Source organism: Carcharodon carcharias, chromosome 20 (genome assembly GCF_017639515.1).
Source record: "Carcharodon carcharias isolate sCarCar2 chromosome 20, sCarCar2.pri, whole genome shotgun sequence".
Lineage (NCBI taxonomy): Eukaryota > Metazoa > Chordata > Chondrichthyes > Lamniformes > Lamnidae > Carcharodon > Carcharodon carcharias.
Genome location: NC_054486.1, coordinates 77,183,450 through 77,203,307, shown reverse-complemented (window position 1 = coordinate 77,203,307; position 19,858 = coordinate 77,183,450). Strand labels below are relative to the sequence as shown.

The following is a 19,858-nucleotide window of genomic DNA, read 5'->3' as shown; positions in this document are numbered from 1 at the left end:
CCGCTGCCTTCAAAGACTTGTGTATGTACATGCCCAGGTCTGTGTTCCAGCAACCTCTTCAAAATTGTACCATTTAGTTTATGCTGCCGCCCTTCATTCTTCCTACCAAAATGAATCTATCACCTGTATGCCATTTCAGCAGTATATCGACATTGTCCTGAAGTCTATCATCCTCCTCGCTGTTTACATATCAGAGTTTGCCATCATCTGCAAATGTCAAAATAATGCCTGGTGTACCCAAGTCGAGGTCATTAGTATACATCAAAAAGGGCAATTGTGCCAGCACCAACTCCTGGGGGAAACCACTGCACGCGTTCCTCCAGAGATAACAGTTCACTACTACTGTTTACTTTCTGTCCCTTAGCCTATTTTGTATGCATGCTTTCCCTTTAATCCCTTAGAATTCTTAGCAAAATTGAAGCCCATTATGTGGTACTTGATCAAACACTTTTTGAAAGTTCATAGACTCAAACTGCACAACCCTCTATTGCCCTCTCAGTTATTTCAAACATTTGAAGTTAATCAAACACAGCAGGCCTTTAACAAATCCATGCTAGAACAGCAATTAATTTTCTCCCGGATTAATGTCTCAAAGTTGCCCCATTATGGATGTTAAGACTTATTGGCCTACAATTTCTGGGTTTATCCTCCTTTTTGAACAGTAGTGCACTAATTGAAACCTTTTGACACCAATCCCATATTTAAGGATAGAAAGATTGTGGCCAGAGCTTGCACAATTATCTTACTTCCCTCAGCAACCTAGGTTGCATCCCATTCAGACTACAATACATGACTACTTTTAGGTCTGTCAATAGCTGTAGTGCCTCCAGTATTTTATATCCTATCCAATTTCTCCAAAACCTCCCCCTGTACTGGGATAGTGCCAGAATCATCTTCAGTGAAGAAAGATGCAAAGTACTCATTTTATACCTCAGTCATGGCCACTGCCCCCATAACATCTTCCGTAATCAGCCTGCCCTTCCTGTGAATATCCTATTACTAGTTAAATGTGTAAATATAACTTTTGGGTTCCATTTATGTTACTTGCTAATCTATTTACACTATTTTCCCCTCTTATTGACATTCTGAGAGGAGTATTGCCAGAATATCTACATTTCTTATAATCTTCGATCCTGGTTTTTATTCATTCAGTTCCTTTGTTCTGTAATTATAAAAACAAACTTCAAAACTATTGCTACGTGGAATTTAGCCCACATGTCCACTAGTGAGGCGACAGAAGTGAAGTATTTTCATTCGCACATAAACCAGCTCAAACGCATGCCTAGACGAAAAGTAGAAAAATCTTACTCTGATCTTTGGGTCACCTCCTGGTTTATGGCTGGTTTGTGGAGCATCTGTATCCATATCAACATCAGCCTTATCATCAGCATGTCCAAACAAAACCTGGGTCCAAGCTTTCAGCCCAGCCTGTAAACGAACTCCCAAGATCCTTTCAATCTACAAGAACAGTTCAGTTAGTGAACTCTCAATCTAGTCTTTTTCTCCTTTTACAAAGAAGTTCTACACACATCTTCTAGGATTGTTTCCGGTTATGGCACTTCTTACCTCAATATCCAGCTTATTGACCCAGATTGGCAAATTGGAATACGAATGGAGGTTCAAGTCGTCAACTGCCTTCTGAACACGGTTCAGGATTTCAGAAAACACTTTCTGGTCATATACGCAGGTTTCCAATGAACGAACTTCAAGGTCTATTTTCTCTTCAATAATTAGAAGATCATCCACCTGAAAGATTTATGCAGATTAACTTATATTGCTACATTCATTTAATTGAATTGCTTTTCTGCAGTAGCTTTCTCACTTTTTAAGAATCAGATGTAAATGTTATCTAAGTTCTGAACAGACCTAATCAGGACTTTCCCATTCCTGTTACAAATTCCACAGTAGTTTGCAGAAGTATTAAACAATGCATAGAACTATCACTTCCCACCCCCATGTTCAAAAACAACTCAATTACAGTCATGGACAAAGGGCAATTGAAATTAAAACTAAAATGGACAAACCTTTTCCTGGAAGCTGAAAACACTCTCTGCCAAACGCTGTACATAAGGATCTAATTTGTAGGATTCCCAGACCAAGGCAATTCCTTCAGCTATCAATCCCTGCACCTCTCTTTTCAGACCAGCGACCAACAGGGATATTGAAATTCGCTCCTCTACCTTCTCACATGTTCTTTCATAGGTACGAACACTTTCAATCAGTGAAATAGCAAACGGATAAAGCTGATTAGCTTGGTGAGCTTTGTTGACAATTGCAAGTGGAACACGGAACCCAAGCCATTTAAGATTGCGAACTTCTTTGGAAAGTGTAATAATCTCAGGCAAAAAGTTCACTTTCAACTTCAGAACATTCCCACTACGACCGCGAGCACGTGTGCTTTCTATAGTGAAAATACGACCAGACACTCCAAGGTTACGCTGTTGGACCTTTCTTGCCCAGTCGTCAAAAATCTCTTGCGTGTTAAGCTTCATGCGAAAACTGTCACCATCTTGTTTGAGTTTCTGTCCTTCTACATGATTTTCCCAACCCTTACCGAGAACATCTTCTACACGTTTCATGTAGGCAGTGAGCTGTCGGTCAATCTGTTTTGCCCAAATAATAGACCCAGAAACAGGAGGCAAGTCACGGACGTGACTCATCTTACAAGCTTGGCTTTGTGGGTACTGCACTTTGAACTTATCATGCAAGGCTTCAATATCATCCTTCACACGTTGGATTAGCTGTGTTTGGTATTCACGAATAGCACCTCGAATGTGAGGACGAACAAAGAGAGCATTGAATCTGGAAAATATTCTAAACATTTCATTGGCATTTTTTGCAGTGCCAAGCTGGTCTCTAAGTCGGGCTGTAATACGTGTTTCAACTCTGTCAATTCGCTCATCATAGCGCTTCAGAGCTGCTTCCCAAGCTTCAGTTCCTTCTTTGGAAACATCCAACCCATCAACCTCCTTGACGTTTTCATAAGCAAGGTTCACCTCTTCAATGGCATTTGCATCAGCTGCATCAAATAGAACTTCTGCTACTTTCATGTCCTGGGGTTCAGGACCTTCCCCCTGGGACTGCTGGGCAACTGCAGTCACCTATAAAAATTTGAAAAAGAGAAAAAAAAACCCTGAAGTGTGGCAAAGAAATGTTAAAAGCAAATATTTTGTTGTCACAAATAGCGAGAAGTTGAAGGATTGACTTTACATAAATGGGATAAAATGTGGTTCAAAAATTGGCTAAAACAAAAAAATTCCTTTGGCACTTTTAAATTACGGATGACCAGTACTAATGTCACTGACTCCCAAAACACAGGTACAAACCCCAAGAAAAGCCTCGACAGATTCGGATGTTAAACAGGAGTGCCATTTTTCTTGCCCTTGACCCTTCTCAAATGAATTGTGCTTAGAGCTGCAACTGGTAAATGATTAGATCTCTCCTACACAACCAGCCTCTCTCTCTCCATCCGCTGCAAGTGGCCAATCTCAATTTTGGATACAGCCTTATGCAAAGAAAATGGCATGCGAGTAAAATAATGGATAATACCCCAGAAAGAAAGTTCAACTTCCATGAAGTATGCTTAAAAAAACCAAGATTAAAAAATTGTAACCATTGAATTTTGCTTATATTTGGCTACTTCTAATTAAACGGATGCACATATTGAGTCTCAACATTTGTTTTCAAAACAATTCTAGTGTCTTAAGTCACTTATAATTATTAAAATGTGAATTAAACATTGTGCTCACTGCATTGAGAAGTTATTCCAGTTAATACACTGTATATTGCAACTAGTGGTTAAACCTCCTGTACATCAAAAATTACCTGGGGTCTAAGAACTCGGACAATAACAGCCCGCAGTTGTTCATGTTGCCGCCTGAATTTTCTCATCTGGTCAAGACGAGCCTGCAGCCTACGATGAGCAGGATTGATACGCCATACCATCTTAAGATTTTCTTCCCGCTTTCGTTTAACTATATCTCTAAGCAAAACCTGAAGCTTCTCATATTCATCATCCCATGTTTGGAACACTTCAAAACATGCCACCATCACCTGAAAAACATGGTTCCCCATAAAGTTCAATGTCAACATAAAATATTTTCACTAAGGTTATGTATACATGCTTAGAGAAACGTCCGTAAAAAGGATGAAGTATGAAAAAAAACTGAAAACTATATAAATCTCAACTTACCTTTTCAAATTCTTCATAAGCAACATGCATCAATTTTCGTGTTCCCAAGACTTTAAGCAACTGGGAGCTCAGGTCCCTTGAAATTGCTTCCACCAATCTCAATGCTCTCTGAATAGGATATTTTGTGTTTCTGATTTTTCGCAAGTGAGTGAAGATTGCAACTAGCGCCTGTCTGATTTTATCCAGTTCAGTTGCAGACAGCAAATCATTAAGTGGGAAATCCTTCATCAGGGGATTATAGTCATTTACAGTTTCCAATGCCTGTTTAAGTCCTATTATTTTAGAAAAAAATCTTGTGATTAAAAACGTCAAATAACTTAAATTTATATGCTGACACCCTAATGACTTGTGACCCAACCTTCTTAATAATTTGATATTGAGAAGTATCAAGTTTTTAGGCCTTAGTGATCATCAAATATGAAAATTCTCGGGAGGTTACCAGTGCAAAAAATTGAACTTAGATGACTTAACAGCTAACATGACAAAGCTCATCAGCCAGTATTCTGTAACACCAACTTTCATCGATAGGCACAAAGAAATAGCCTAGACGAATATAGGAAGTGCAGGGACGAAGTAAAAAAGGAAATAAGGAAATCAAAGAGAGGGCATGAAAAAAGATTAGCAAGTAAAGTTAAAGATAACCCAATGATGTTTTACCAATACATTAATGCTAAAAGGTTAGTTAAGGAAAAAGTGAGACCTATTGGAGATGAAGATGGAAACTTGTGTGTAGGTGCAGAGGCTGTGGGAAGGGTTTTGAATGAATAGTTTGTCTCCATGTTTACAAAGGAAAGGGAGGATATAGATATAGTAGTCCAGGAGGAATACTGCGAGAGATTGGACGGGATAGTCATGAAGAGAGAGGAAGTACTCGAAAGGTTGAAATCCTTGAAAGTTGATAAGTCGCCAGGGCCAGATGGATTGTTTACGAGGCTGAAGGAAGTCAGGGAGGAGATAGCAGATGCTCTGAGGATGATTTTCCAATGTTCACTAGATACAGTGGAGATACCGGAGGACTGGAGAAATGCAAACATAGTTCCGTTGTTTAAAAAGGGATCAAAGGAAATGCCAAACAATTTTAGGCCAGTTAGTCTTACATCAGTGGTGAGCAAATTAGTAGAATCAACCCTGAGAGATAGGATTAACTGTCATGTGGAAAGGCATGGACTAGTCAGGGATGGACAGCATGGATTTGTTATAGGAAGATCATGCCTCACAAATTTGCTTGAATTCTTTGAGGAAGTGACAAGAAGGGTTGATGAAGGTAGTGCAGTGGATGTTGTGTACATGGATTTTAGCAAGGCATTTGACAAAGTCCCACATGCCAGATTGGTCAGGAAAGTAAAAGCCCATGGGATTCAGGGCAATGTGGCAAACTGGATAAAAGTTCGGCTTTGTAACAGGAAACAAAGGGTAATGTTCGATGGATACCCTTGCGAATGGCAAGTTGTCTCAAGTGGTGTTCCACAGGGCTCGGTGTTGGGACCCTTGCTGTTTGTGTTATATAGTAACGATTTGGATGTGAACATGGGGGTGACGATTGGGAAATTTGAAGATGACACAAAGATTGGCCAAGTAGTGGATAGTGTTGAGGATAGCCATAATCTCCAAAACGAAATGGATGGGTTGGTGGAGTGAGCGGTAAAGTGGCAGATGGATTTTAACATAGAGAAGTGTGAGGTCATACATTTAGGTAGGTCAAATAGTTACAGGTGTTACAAAATAAATGGCTAGATGAAGTGAGAGATCTTGGCGTACGAGTACAAAGGTCCCTGAAGGCAGTTCAAGTAGATAAGGTTGTAAAGAAGGCATATGGAATGCTCTCCTTCGTTGGCAGAGGTATAGAATATAAAAGTTGGAATTGTATAAAACACTGGTGAGGCCACAATTGGAGTACTGTGTGCAGTTCTAGGTCACCACATTACAGGAAGGATTTAATAGCTCTGGAGAGAGTGCAGAGGAGGTTTACAAGAATGTTGCCAGGGTTAGAAAAGTGTAGCTACGAGGAGATTGGATAGGTTGGGGTTATTTTCTTTAGAACAAAGAAGGCTGAGAGGTGACTTGACTGAGGTGTACAAAATTATAAGAGGAATAGATAGAGTAGACAAGATAAAATTGTTCCTCTTGCTGGAGAATTCTAGAACCAGGGGACATAGATTCAAGATAAGTAGCAGAAGGTGTAGGGGGGACATGAGGAAGAACTTTTTTTAAGCAGCAGGTAGTGGGTGTTTGGAATTCGCTGCCCAAGTTGGTGGTAGAGGCAGAAACTTTAAACTCTTGTAAAAAGTACCTGGGTCTGCACCTAAAATGCTGTAAGCTGCAGGGCTATGGGCCGGGTGCAGGAAGGTGGGATTAGAAAGGGCACCTGGATGTCCTCGGGCTGGGAAGGACAAAATGGGCCAAATGGCCTCCTTCTGTGCTGTAACTTTTCTATGGTTCTATGTGTATTTTCTACTTGCAAAAGCAATTTGTAACAATAATCAATCTGAATTGAAGCAATTAGGCTCCTATTTAATTGGATTCATAAATTCACACAGGTTATTACTGACTGAAAGCCTGATCTAGCGTCAATTGCTGTTTGTGGAAGAGTTTTCCAAACTTCTACCATCCTGGAGTGAAAAAGCATTCCCTAATTTCACTCTTGGAAGGTTTGGTTCTAAAACTTTGTGCGCTGGCCCTAGACTCCTCAACTAATTGAAATGCTTCCTTCCAATCTACCCTATTGTTCCCCTTAATATTTTAAAAACTTTGATCAAGTCATATGAACATACAAATGAGTAGTAGGAGTAGGCCATTCAAACCCTCGAGCCTGCTCTGCCATTTAATAAGATCATGGCTGATCTGACAGTAATCTCAAATCTGCATCCCGTCTACACCCAATAACCTATTACCCTTGCTTACCAAGGATCTATCCACCTCCGCCTTAAAAATTCAAAGACTCTGCTTCCACAGAAAAAGAGTTCCAGAGACTCTCAATCCTCAGAAAAAAAATTCAACTCATCTCCATTTTGAATGGGCAGCCCCTTATTTTAAGCTGTGATCCCTAGTTCTAGATTCTCCAACAAGGGGGAACACCCTCTTCACATCCACCCTATCAAGACCCTTCAGGATCTTATATGTTTCAATCAGATCACCATTTACTCTTCTAAACTCCAGGGGATACAAGCCTAGCCTTCCAACCATTCCTCAAAACAAATCACCCCTTAACTTTCCAAATTACAGGGAATACAACCCTAGTTTGCCTAATGTCTCCTTGTAGCCTAATCCTAGAAGTCCAGGTATCATTCTAGTAAATCTATGCTGCACTCCCTCAGAGGCCAATATACCCTCCCTGATTTGTGGTACCCAGAAACGCTCTCAGTTCTCTAAATGAGGTCTAACCAGGGCGCAGTATAGCTGAAGCATGACTTCTACCCCAATGTACTCTATTCATCTAGATATAAAGGCCTGCATTCTAATAGCCTTTTTGATTATTTTCTATGTCAGTTCAAGACATTTTAATGATCTATGCGCAACCCAAGTCTCTTTGGACCTCCACTGTTTCTAGCTCTTTATCAATTAGCAAGTACTCAGTTTTATTCTTTTTAGGTTCAAAATGAAATCCATTTGGCACAGTTTTGCCTATTTAAACAATTAAACAATGGCTCATTTTTCCACTTCCACTGCTTACAATACCATGCAACTGTCTCATCAGTAAATTTGGCTCTCTCCAATCATCTAAGTTGTTAATGAATATAGGAAGTAGTTGAGGCCCCAATACCTTGGGATACTACTAGTCAAAATGCTACCAATTAGAGCACCATCCCCATCACCCCTTCCCTCCATTCCAAACATTCTGGTTCTCTCTGAACAGCTGAAAATTTTCAAGGTGTTCAGTCACCCTATCCTTAATTATGAATAGTAGCAATTTCCCATATTAGACTAACTAGTCTATAATTCCGGGTTTTCCTCTCACATTTCTTACATAATAGAGTGACGTGTAATTTTCCAATCTAAAGGTTCCTAAATTGTGAGAACTGCAGAAGATTAGTTAGAGCATCTGCAATGTCATCAACTATTTCTTTTAAAACCCTTGGATGGAACCATATAGTCCTGGGTATTTGTCACTCTTTAATGCCATTAATTTCTCCAATATTGCTATCCTTCTTACATTAATTTTGTTGAGTCCCTGTCCCTGATTCAACAATGGCTTCCATGGGACGTCTAGCATGCTGATCTCTTCCTCTACTGTAGATTTGCTAATGCAAATTATCCAGCCTGTCCACATTAGTTTCAATGACATCACCGTTAGCAGTTTTCAAGGGATCCACAGATTCTGACCACCCTGTTTTTCATGTAACTTTAAAAAAAATTGTGATTTTGATATCCCGTGTAAGTTCTTTTCGTACTCCCTTTTGTAGCTCTATCTGCTTTGATACTATTTACATTGTTCCCATTCGCCAACGACCTGTACTATTCTTTTAGCATTTTTATTTTAATTTGTTCTCTTAGTTTTGTGTTATATCTTACCTCTTTTGTTGCCCATGGCTATTTTTTTTCAGCAAATAGAACCCTTTCCCCTTTAGGAGTATAAAATGGTTCACAAATTCTTTTTTGAACACCTCCCAATGATCTTCTGTAGTTCAATCCATTAACAGATTTGCCCAATTTACTGTGGACAGACTGCATCATCCCACTGAAGTCAGCCTTGCCTAACTCTAAAATCAAAAGAAGCCGTTTCATGTTTCTCTCTTTAAACATGTCAAAATCAATGTTATGATCGTTATTTAATAAATACTCACCCACCATTAGACCATGTATATGTATTAATTGGATACAAGTATATACAATTAGGTACCTGTATCTGTATCAAAGCTCACAGTGGCATGAAAACGTTTGCCATGTTTCAGGATTTCTAAAGTCAAAAGCACTTCTCCACTTTCTCGTTTCTCTTGAATGCGATATAGGGCTCTCTCCAGATTCAACCAGAAACTGATTTCTTGTAAAGCAGTCCCTGAGGCAGGATCACGGTCAAGCTTGGTTACCTACATATAAAATTTTGACAGAACAGTTTATCAAAATGGGTTAGCTTTATCTTTAGATATTAACACAATTCATTTAGTGCTGTTTGTGAAATTCAGACATTAAAAGTCAGTAAGGTCTCATCGTGTTGAGTCCCAGATTAATAAAGTGCTGCAACTTAAAACCCCCAAGCAAAGCAGAAAGGAAATAAAAGATTGCCACTCCAGTTTACAATTAATACCACAGGGCCAATTTATACACGGGTAATGTTTTTGAGTGGGCTTATTTTCAATTCAAACACACCTGCTTGGCACACCTAACATGGCTCTCGAAAGAATCCACAAAGTAAAGGGGGAAGAAGCACACGCACCAGCCGTTTCCTCTGTTAGCTCTTTTTAATCATGGAGCCTTTCCCCACCCCAACATCTCAGAAGAAGAACAAGCGGTATCAGCCGGCCACTTAGTGGCCAGGGGGAGGGAAGGGCCACACCTATAGAAAATGTCATGCTGATGGCGCCAGCCCTTGTAGCAGGGTTGGGGGCTGCACTCGCAAGAGCCCAAGTGGCGAGGCCTAAGCCTCCTCTCGCCAGAGAGGCTGGAGGCGACAGTTGAGGACAAGGCCCGGGTATTCATTTATTTAATGCTTGTTCTGGAAGTTGGTCCCTGCATCCCGTTTCCATGTATGCTGTTTATTTCTCTTCTCTGACCTGAGAGACTCCCCCTCCAAAAATTAAAATTGATCTATATTTTTCCTGTTAATTGACAAGTAGAATTGGAGGAAATACAGTAAGTATAACTTTTTTAATGAATTGACGTTTTTTAGTGTGACTGTGCAGATTATACTTCGGTCATTAATTACTGAAAAACTATGTTTTTCATCTCTCATGTAAAAGACCATTGCTATTTTCAGGCCAAAAATCATGGGCTCAACTTTTAAGTGTACATTTTCACGTTACACTTTTACATACTTACCTCATTGATAAGTAGAGATTGGGAACTTCAACTTCAGACGGACCTCGGAGCTTCTGCAAACAGAGGCCGGAAGTGGGCTGCACATGCGCAGTTTTACAATTTTTAAACTTTCTTTGGACCAAGCTTGGCTGTGCAAAAGAAAAACAGCACGAAAAGCTGGGTCATGTGACTGGCAGTGGAGCGCCATTGCTGGAATGTTCCAGACAGGGGACAGGGAGAGGTCCCAGTTCAGTTAAAAGGAGCAGAGAAACAGGCTCCAAACGTGAAAAGGCTCTGGGTAGCAGACTTTAAGAGGGCTCTGGAGATGTCGTGAAGATCCAAAAAGGCAGTCGAAGGTTGGTGGCTTCGTGCTGCAGGTTGTTGGGGCAAAGCTACACATTTGAAGCAGTAGGGTTCTGCTTGGCATGGTTGAAGAGCTGAAGTTTTGGTTGTGGGTTGGTGCTGGAGTGGATACTTGGGAATCCAGGAGAATGGAATCTAGGGAGATGAGATTGAAACCCTGCATGGTGAGCCATTGTTGATGTCAGAGTTGGAGCAACTTTTGGAGAGAATTCCCAGGTTAGATCTTTGAAGGTGAAGGTGGAACCCTTCGTAAGAGAGAGTTTTAGTGAGACTGGTGGACTCAAGTGTTTACTGACATCTGGGTGGATTATTGAGACATCAGCGGACTCCGCCTTGATCTCATTTGCCATTTTATGTCCAGTGTAGTGTGTTCGACCACAGTTGGTCTACCAATTCACATGTCCCTCATATTAATCCTGAATGTTAGGGTACAAGATAGATCGTAAATTGTTTTATCTTCCTGACCTTATATATTAAAGTTTATTTTTGTTTGTTCAAAACACGTGGAATTTTGTGGCTTTATTCTCTTAGCAGCTGTCTTGAATCTTAAACTTTGTCTACTTTAAACAAAACATTATTGGTCCTTAACCAAATCTTGCCAAAAACCTGGGAGTCTGACCTAGGATCATAACACGAGTATATACTCTATTTAAGCAAGGGACTAGAGTGGATGCTTATGCATACAATTTGCTCCATGTGCCAACAATCTTCTACATTTTCCAGTTTCTACACCAGCAATGGTACTTGAAAGTTCTTCTTGGCTCAACCTGGTTCAAAACTCAGACATACATAAGCTAAAAACTGACATCAATGATAAATATGTTCATGGTCATCAGATTAATTGCTTGCAGACAGGAATGTGAATGAGTCCCAAAATTATAAAAGTAAAAAAAGTGACCACATAATTGCCCAACTTTAAAAAAAAAAATTTCCTCCCTCCAACTTTCATTCTTCTCGAAGCGTTTATCATCTTGTTATGGTGTAATTCCGCAAGCATCAAGTTATCCAAAAAGTTACACACTAGAATACAATGTGTATGTGCTCTCTACAAGACATGGTAACTACAGCTACATAGATTGAGTTCTTCAAGCTTTTGTGGAGTTATTATTAAGGTCAGGATACTCTCTACCTGCCTCCATCCCTCAGGTAACATAATAGAGATAATGACTGATCTTATTTGGTTTCTTTGTCATGACTGGAAACAAGGAGCTCAAGTGGACATACAAATAGGAAAAACAATCATCCTTTTGGTGGCCTCAGGACATCCAGTCAGACAAGCTGGAGGAGTGGGGTGGACCAGTAAATGTTTGGTGAGACATGCCATTATAGCCACAGCTTTATGAGCACTGTTGTGGAAGGTGACACAGCTCACAGAGTGAAGAGGCTGGAAGATGCCAAAGTGGAGGTGGGTGGTTCATAAAGCAAAATGTCATCTGCACATTTCTCTCTTAGGCTGTATCACAAACAAGGGTTCATTTACACACCTTTAACATCTTCTCCCAATGGATGCATAGTGATCAATTGACTGTGTGGGTTCTCAAGTTAACACATCACTAAATTGGGCAAACTACTTAATGTGGAAAAACAGAAGTCCACTGTCTTTTTTCTGGAGTGGCAAGAAAGACAGACAAAAGGAAGAATGGATTGGGACAGGAAAAGGGGCAACACCGGAAGCTGAAGTTTCATGAATTGCCCCAAAAGAGAAAACATTGATTACTGTCTGACTACAGGGGAGGACAAAAATTGAGGGACTTAGCCAACAAGGTAATTGTTTGTATCTCAATGGCCTAGTAAGGAGATTAGAGAAAAAAGTAGATAGGAAAATAAAAATCTCAGCACTAGATGGCAGTGAGTTCAAGCACTGCCTTTTCACTATTATGGCCTAGAATCAAATCCGACCCAAGAGGGCCCTTTTCAGAGACAAGTAGAGAAAGCTTTGTTCTGCATTTAATTACACTGTATCTCAACATGGGAATAGTCAATTCTGACACCAAGTGGGGAAAATAAAACGTGTTCCAAACCCCAGCAATAATAATTCAAGCTGACGAGTAAAAATCACTCAAACATAAAAGCGGACCAGGAAAAATTTTTTTGAAAAGCCATGCTGACTGTTGATTTAATATTTTGAAATGAGCATTTTTCATTGCATGATTATTGCTAAATAAACTAAAATGTTCATTTCTTCAGCAACATAAATTCAAACAAGGTTGTTAATAGACTTCCATTACCCTTTAGGGCTTCACCAGATATTCCATGTGGTCAAGAACTACTTCCAAAAATTAACCAATGCTCTCACCAACCTGAAATGTGACCTTATACCATAAAATATGGTAATATCTCGGTGTCTGGGGTTGAAATTAAACCTTTATTACTGAAGTTACCTTACTGAAATCAACAGGCACAATCTGGTGTTCTCCTGGCCTTTGGACTCAAGAATAATACCTATAAGCTATAAGCTAAGAATTCAGGATCATTAAAAATATAAGTTAAACAGTAGCAGACAAATCAGTACAATAGTTTTTATTTGATTACAGAATTTACAACTACACATCCTCACATACAAATATAAAAAACAAGTTGCTAAATTAATTCTAAATCTGGATCACCATCTGTTCCTTGAAACTAGGTGATGTTTTGCTTAAGCAGCATAGTTATATATTTAACTCCAGAATGGCTGCAGTAACGAGTTACCTCAGACTGAAGGTAAACACCTGGAGTTTAGCTTCCATACCATAAGCAAATGCTGCCAAACATTCACACGTTTAATGTATGGTTTTTAATTGTTTCATATCAGTAAATCATTGTACATAATAAGTGTTAATTAACACTTACCTTCTGGATTTCTCTAATCCAACGGTTTACACCAGACTGCAGTTGGTTGAGGAAGGTTGGATCCTCCACTTTATCACCAAAGTCAGTGACTTTGGGTTTCTCTCCACGTTCATAGCACTGCTTGGCTAAATTAGTAATGACTGCATGGATTGGGAGGCTGATCTCTGGGATCTCAATATTCTGCTGCAGATGTAGAAGTCCCATTTCTAACTCTGCAATCTTCTTCTCAACAGATGGTGCCATTTTGTCACCGTCCCTGATAAAGCAGAGAATGAACAGAGTGTAAATAATTCTCTGATGGAAACAAAAGCATCGAAAACAAAAACACTTTATGTAAGCATAAGTTATGCTCCTTTTGGGATCCAGCTCAATGAAACAGAGGATACTGAGTACCTGCTGAAGATGTCTCATGGTTTTTCCCTTGACAGCTTAGACTCAGGGACTTTAAGAAACTAAAGTTGAACAGATTTTGCCAAACTTGTATTACCCATATTAGTAACAAGGATCAGCTGTATTGAATTAAGTAAGTTTGATCATATTTGCAGTTCTATATGCTCAGCTTACCGTGAAATAAAATAATTTATTGATTCATATTAGGCTTCATCTCACCAAGTGCTGGGACTGAGGTTTTGTGCAAGAGTCACCAAAAACAGTTACATCCCCAGGTTTCGTTACCATATAATTAGATATAGGACATTGGCAGTCAACTCTTAGCAAACAAGATACTTAATCCACTTACAGGAGCAAATCCACTGACCACTGATCTCAAGAATTCATCTATGGAATCAGTTATAACATAGGAGTTTACCATTCTAAAATCTGCGAAGGACTCTCTTTTGAACTTTCCATTTAGAGCAGTCCTGCAGAAGCCTCAGGGTAGGGATGGTGAGAAAAATGACAGGATATGAGAAGAGAATAATGAATATCACAGTAATCAAATCCCAATTTCAACTAGGGGCGGGGGGAGGTGGGGTGGTGGTGGTGGTGATGCAGTCAGGCAGAGAAAGAGAAGCAGAGGGCATCAAATCAAGAGCCAGGTTCAAGCGGTTTAAGGGTCATCTATACCCCACATTTTGATTACTCTTGGTTAATCAATGCATTTTGTTATTGTGAAGGTGATGTCAGTTTTGCTAACAGCATTTGATAGCATACATTTTGATGCTCCCTATAGTCAACATGCAATAACTTTCAAGCTAAAAGATTCAAGTTTGTGATAATCTGCAGTTGATTTACCCATAACTATATATTTGCTAGACTTAAGATTTACATATGAATGTAGAAGTAATATATGGCACATAAAAAAGTACCTGTCAGCCTTGCCAGACTCTCTGATGTACGACTTGAAGAACGGAGCCACTGCATTGCTAATAATTGAATGCAATGTTTCATATGGAGAGTCTTCACTTAGTGTTATAACACGCAGCTGAGATGAAATTGGTTTATCTGCATCAATAACTGGAGTACGCTTTATGAAGGCCAAGCTAGAAACAGATAAATATTTTGAAACTGAAACATAAATGACTAGATTATGTACAAAAACACATTCAAGCTCAAAGGAATATACACAAGGGGTTGGTTTTCCTAAAAGCTGATTAATCTCATTGTAAAATTAGTAAGTAGGGTACTAACGCTATTTCATAATTAATTCTAACACACCAGAACCACTTATCCACAGTACACTTTAGATCAGAATAGCAAATATTATCGAATACACACTCAATATATTACATTTGTTCAAACCCAATAAGTTTGTGACAGTGAAAGCAATGAAAACTTATTTAAATTCCAATATCACATCTGTAAATTAAAAATAGGTCCAGCATTGAACTGTAATCCTGGCCAAACAAGACTAATCCATGCAAACATTTATAAATCCAAAACTCAGTACCTGTTAGACTTAAGTCCATAATGAACATCAGTGTTAATGTTATAAGCAATGTGCTCTTTCTCCTCTTCCCCTTCATCTCCAACATCCTCTATTAAGTAAACAATTGGTAAAATAAATAAATATCTGATGGCAACTGAAGAGTAAATAATAAAGCAATTTGCTTAAAAACAGTGCAGCTGCTAAAACAATTCTGTGGTAAAAATTTCAGTTATTTGTTTCAGATGTTTTTTCCCCCAAATGGTACAAAAGCAGCATGCAAATATTTCATACTGAGCTATGTCATATACAGGTGTCAAGGACAGACCGGATGCTTCTGTAGAGACAAAAGGCCACCCACAGCTGCTTCACATTTCACCTGATGACCAGCTAAAGGTCTGCATTGACAACGCCCCAATAGAAGGTCTCTTCAATCAAAAACAAAACATATAACAAAAGGAAAATGAGGGACAGAATAAAATTCCAGAATATTTAAGGATTCTGAAAGATACTTCAACAAGAAACATCTATATTATGTCTGTATGACAATAAGTTTGTTCAACATTTGAGTAAGTGCCTCTTTCTACAGGAATCAAAAAACTGCAAATGGCTGAAGGTGTTTCTCCACTGTGCCCCCAAAGAACTAAAATTTACATTAGCCCTCCAGTTCCTTACTACAGAAGTCTAAATAAAATATATTTAAATGTGAAAGAAATAAAAAGGTATTCCATAATTTGCGGTGAAATCACTGAAAATGTTACTGCTTATCTATGACTGGATATTCAGATTTTAAATGACAGTTGAAGACTAAGAGTGATGCAGTTCAAGAATATTGCAATGCAGATGAATCCTAACCTAAACATTACTGTTAATGTGACACTGAAATATTAAGCAGCATTTAAAACAAAAATAACTCAAATTGTCCTGAGTGCAAGATGAAAAGCTTTGACAAAAATATCTCTTCAGCAATAACTCAAGTTCTTTAACACAAATTCTGATGCACTCCATAACATTTATACAAAAATAAATTCAGCAGTTCCTTCTGAACTATGCTAATCTGTTAATGCAGCAGACACTATCACAAAAACAATTTACATTATTTCTACCAAATATACCATCCCAACTTCATATCCATCTTCCACTTCAATTTTTCCAAACAAGTCTAAATAGTATTCTTGTTCTGATATTTTAAATTTGCGCATAGAGTAGACAATTATTCGGTATAGTAATGCATTTACCGAACGAGGCTATACACAATTCGGAGGAGAGATCATAATTTCCTATTTTGAAAGTTAACTCTGATCAATATAAAGCTGCCATCAATACATCTGATGGAAATGTAGAAAATGGTGCGAAAATTATATTCAGGCATTGAACCATCTCATGAGCTGTGGTGGAAAAACAAATATCCATCTATATACTGAGGCAGCTCTAAGTAATTCATGAAGTCACTCCCGTCAAATCACTATTAACAATCCCCTTTCTAAACCTCCGCTTTATCCACAAAGGGAAATAATAACATTTGAACAGCATTAAATACCACATTTAAACACAAATTCAATCCAATGTCCATACATTAAAAAAAATATGGGGAGGTTGGGGCGCGGAGGATCATACATTGCTCGAATTAAAAAATACTTGTCTCCAAACAGAACCGTTTTCCCTAACTCAAAATGAGAGAGAAGAACGAGGGACCTGAAACGCTAACTTTTCTTTTCTGGTTCCACAGTTACTGTCAGACCTGCTGAGTACTTCCGTTTTAAATTTCAAAATACTGCGGATGCTGGAAATATATCAGTTGTTGTTGTAGGAATGAGGGGTCCGCCCCAAAGGGGAATCTTTCAGCTCTGTCTGTCCGTCACAAGGAGCGGCCCCTGCATCGACAGGCTTTTGTCTGCTGCAGACGTTTTCTCCCCATGCAAACTCCCCGGTCCCACTTGGTTTTAGATTCTCCCTGTAATTCCTCACCGGGCCTTACACAGACCCAGTCCCCGGCCCTTTCCTTGGGGCCCGGTTTTTCTCCAGCTACCGGCTGGGTGTGGCCGGCTTTTGGGAAAGATTATATAGGGAGCGCTTGGGGCGGGGGAGGCGGCGACGACACTCACCTTTCAGGGTGGTCCGCTCGACCAGCACCGTGTGCATCTGAGGATCGGACAGGAATTTTTTCATCTGCTCCACGGCGCTCTTCTCCTCAAAGGCCGTCTCCAGTGCGGCCGGCGCCTCGCCGCCATCTTCCAGCAGCAGCGGCACCAGCTTGCGGATGTGTTTCTGCAAAAGCGACACGTCGGCCACATTTTGCACTGTCACTTCCAGGCCTGTCGTGCCGTCTTCGCCGCCACCTCCGCCTCCTCCTTCGGACATGGTGAGTGCCCGTCGTCAACGCACAACCTGCCCGAGCAACCGCTTCTTTAGACACCAACTAAGCGCAAGCACCACAGCCGACTGAATGTGTTCAGCCTGCCACGTCACCTGACACTGCAGTGGATGAGGTAATGCTGAACCGCAGTGCCCGCTGGGAGTTGTAGTCCACCGCACGCCGACAACAATGTCCAGTCACCGCTGCCTCTGCAGAATAAACTACGCTTTCCAGAGTGCACCGCCCCATCCGCAATCTATCACCAAACTGGGTGGGGTTTTCTCGGTCTTATTCTTCTCCTTTTCATTTTTCCTCACATTTCTGAACTATTTCATAATTAGAAATCGAATATTGAATGGAATATTTTTTGCGATATTACGTTTGCCGGTATTTGCGATCACGCTAGCTTTGTTTATCAATATCAATTGCGCAGGAGAATTCTTTCGCCTGTATCTTTCCAGTTTGCCCCATTCAAATAGATTCTTTTTACGATTCATTGGCACCCGCAAAAGCTACAAGAAATAAATAAAATTTCAAAAGACTGCAACTGATTACAAATTTGTATTCGAAAGTAGGAATCTTCTTGCTGAGCAGATATGCAATGAATACTTCATGTGCACAATTGCAATGTTACGCGATTACTAAGAGGTTTTAAAACACCAATTTTTGGAAGCTCCTGCAGTTGTGATGTAAAAAGACCGATTGTGGGTTCAGGACTACCAATCTGCCTGTGTTATTGAAACCAGAAATTAACTGCAATGTTGTTCAGTGAGAAAACCACACATAGCTGTGTGACAAATATTAAGCACGTTTTTGTAGTGTCCTTTTTTAAAATTCGACTTTACGTAGATGGGATAAATGTGGTTCAAAATGGACCCAATCGGTGACAGTGCGGGGATGAGTTAGGCATCCATTACAGATAATGTGGAAAAACATGTAGTCAATGTTTACATATATTTACTGCGCAGTCAAACAAATTATTTATGATAAATCGCATTGTTGCGATGATTTAACACATCTAAGTGCGGACCTAAACCCATGTTCGTAGCACAGGCACCCTGGTGATATTGACAAAAATGCCATTGTCGGTACCATGTTAATTCCGTTATCGTTGTTGCAAGTATTGAAATGATTATCTGTTCTTCCAAAATTAACGACCTGTAATCTCTGAACTGTCGAAGACTCGGGAACAGGATATTATATCTGATTTGTAGGCAGTTACATTTTCAAAGTTTGAATACGGAATTTGTTCGAGAATGCCAGCTCCTTGCATTACAATTCAATTTCCTTGTACTCTGCTGAAACGCAAGCTTTTCATCAACCATCAATCATGCGACCGCAGAAGATGCAACACCTGTCCCTTCACTTTCTCTCTCCTCACCGTCAAAGGGCCCAAACACTCCTTTCAAGTGAAGCAGCTTTTCACTTGCACTTCCCTCAACTTAGTCTACTGCATTCGTTGCTCCCAATGTGGTTTCCTCTACATTGGAGAAACCAAACGCAAACTGGGTGACAGCTTTGCAGAACACCTTTGGTCTGTCTGCAAGCATTACCCAGACCTCCCTGCCGCTTGCCATTTCAACACTCCACCCTGCTCTCTTGCCCACATATCTGTCCTTGGCTTGCTGCATTGTTCCAGTGAAGCTCAATGCAAACTGGAGGAACAACACCTCATCTTCCGACTAGGCACTTTACAGCCTTCTGGACTGAATATTGAGTTCAACAATTTTAGATCTTGAACTCTCTCCTCCATCCCCACCCCCTCCCATTCCTTCCCCCTCCTTTTTGTTTTTTCCAATAATTTATATAGATTTTTATTTTCCCACCTATTTCCATTATTTTTAAATGTATTTCCACCCATTGTTTACTTCTACTTTTTAGTATTCCCCCACCCCCACTAGAGCTATCTGTACCTTATCTGCCCTATCTTCTACTCTTAATTAGCACATTCCTTTAGATAATATCACCACCTTCAACACCTCTTTGTTCTTTTGTCTGTGACAGCTTTTGGTTATCTCCACCTATTACTGACTGCTTGTCCCAACAACCCCCCCCCCCCCCCTTAAACCAGCTTATATTTCACCCCTTTCCTATTTTTACTTAGTTCTGTTGAAGGGTCATAAGGACTCGAAATGTCAAGTGTGCTCTCCTCCACCGAAGCCGCCAGACCTGCTGAGTTTTTCCAGGTATTTCTGTTTCTGTTTTTGAATCACATGCACTGTACTGGACCAACCCATGACTAGTTTTAATAGACCCTTTAAATTTTGGTTTTTAAGTTTTTCATGTTTACCATATTAAA

The 19,858-nt window shown here is 39.8% G+C and overlaps 1 protein-coding gene across 2 annotated transcripts in view; it reads right to left on the bottom strand.

Moving 5' to 3' along the window:
• Positions 1–17,651, bottom strand: part of dync1h1 (dynein, cytoplasmic 1, heavy chain 1) — a 107,785-nt gene extending 90,134 nt beyond the window's left edge. For both annotated transcript variants that reach the window (XM_041214741.1, XM_041214740.1), the window contains exons 1-10: positions 17,309–17,651; positions 15,228–15,315; positions 14,647–14,820; positions 13,340–13,595; positions 9,030–9,216; positions 4,193–4,464; positions 3,826–4,053; positions 2,025–3,101; positions 1,567–1,746; positions 1,309–1,458 (exon numbers count right to left, since the gene is read on the bottom strand). In XM_041214741.1, the coding sequence (XP_041070675.1) occupies positions 1,309–1,458; positions 1,567–1,746; positions 2,025–3,101; positions 3,826–4,053; positions 4,193–4,464; positions 9,030–9,216; positions 13,340–13,595; positions 14,647–14,820; positions 15,228–15,315; positions 17,309–17,564 (2,868 nt within the window). In that variant the 5' untranslated portion in view covers positions 17,565–17,651. The remainder of the gene's footprint in view (positions 1–1,308; positions 1,459–1,566; positions 1,747–2,024; positions 3,102–3,825; positions 4,054–4,192; positions 4,465–9,029; positions 9,217–13,339; positions 13,596–14,646; positions 14,821–15,227; positions 15,316–17,308) is intronic.
• Positions 17,652–19,858: the final 2,207 nt, after the last annotated feature.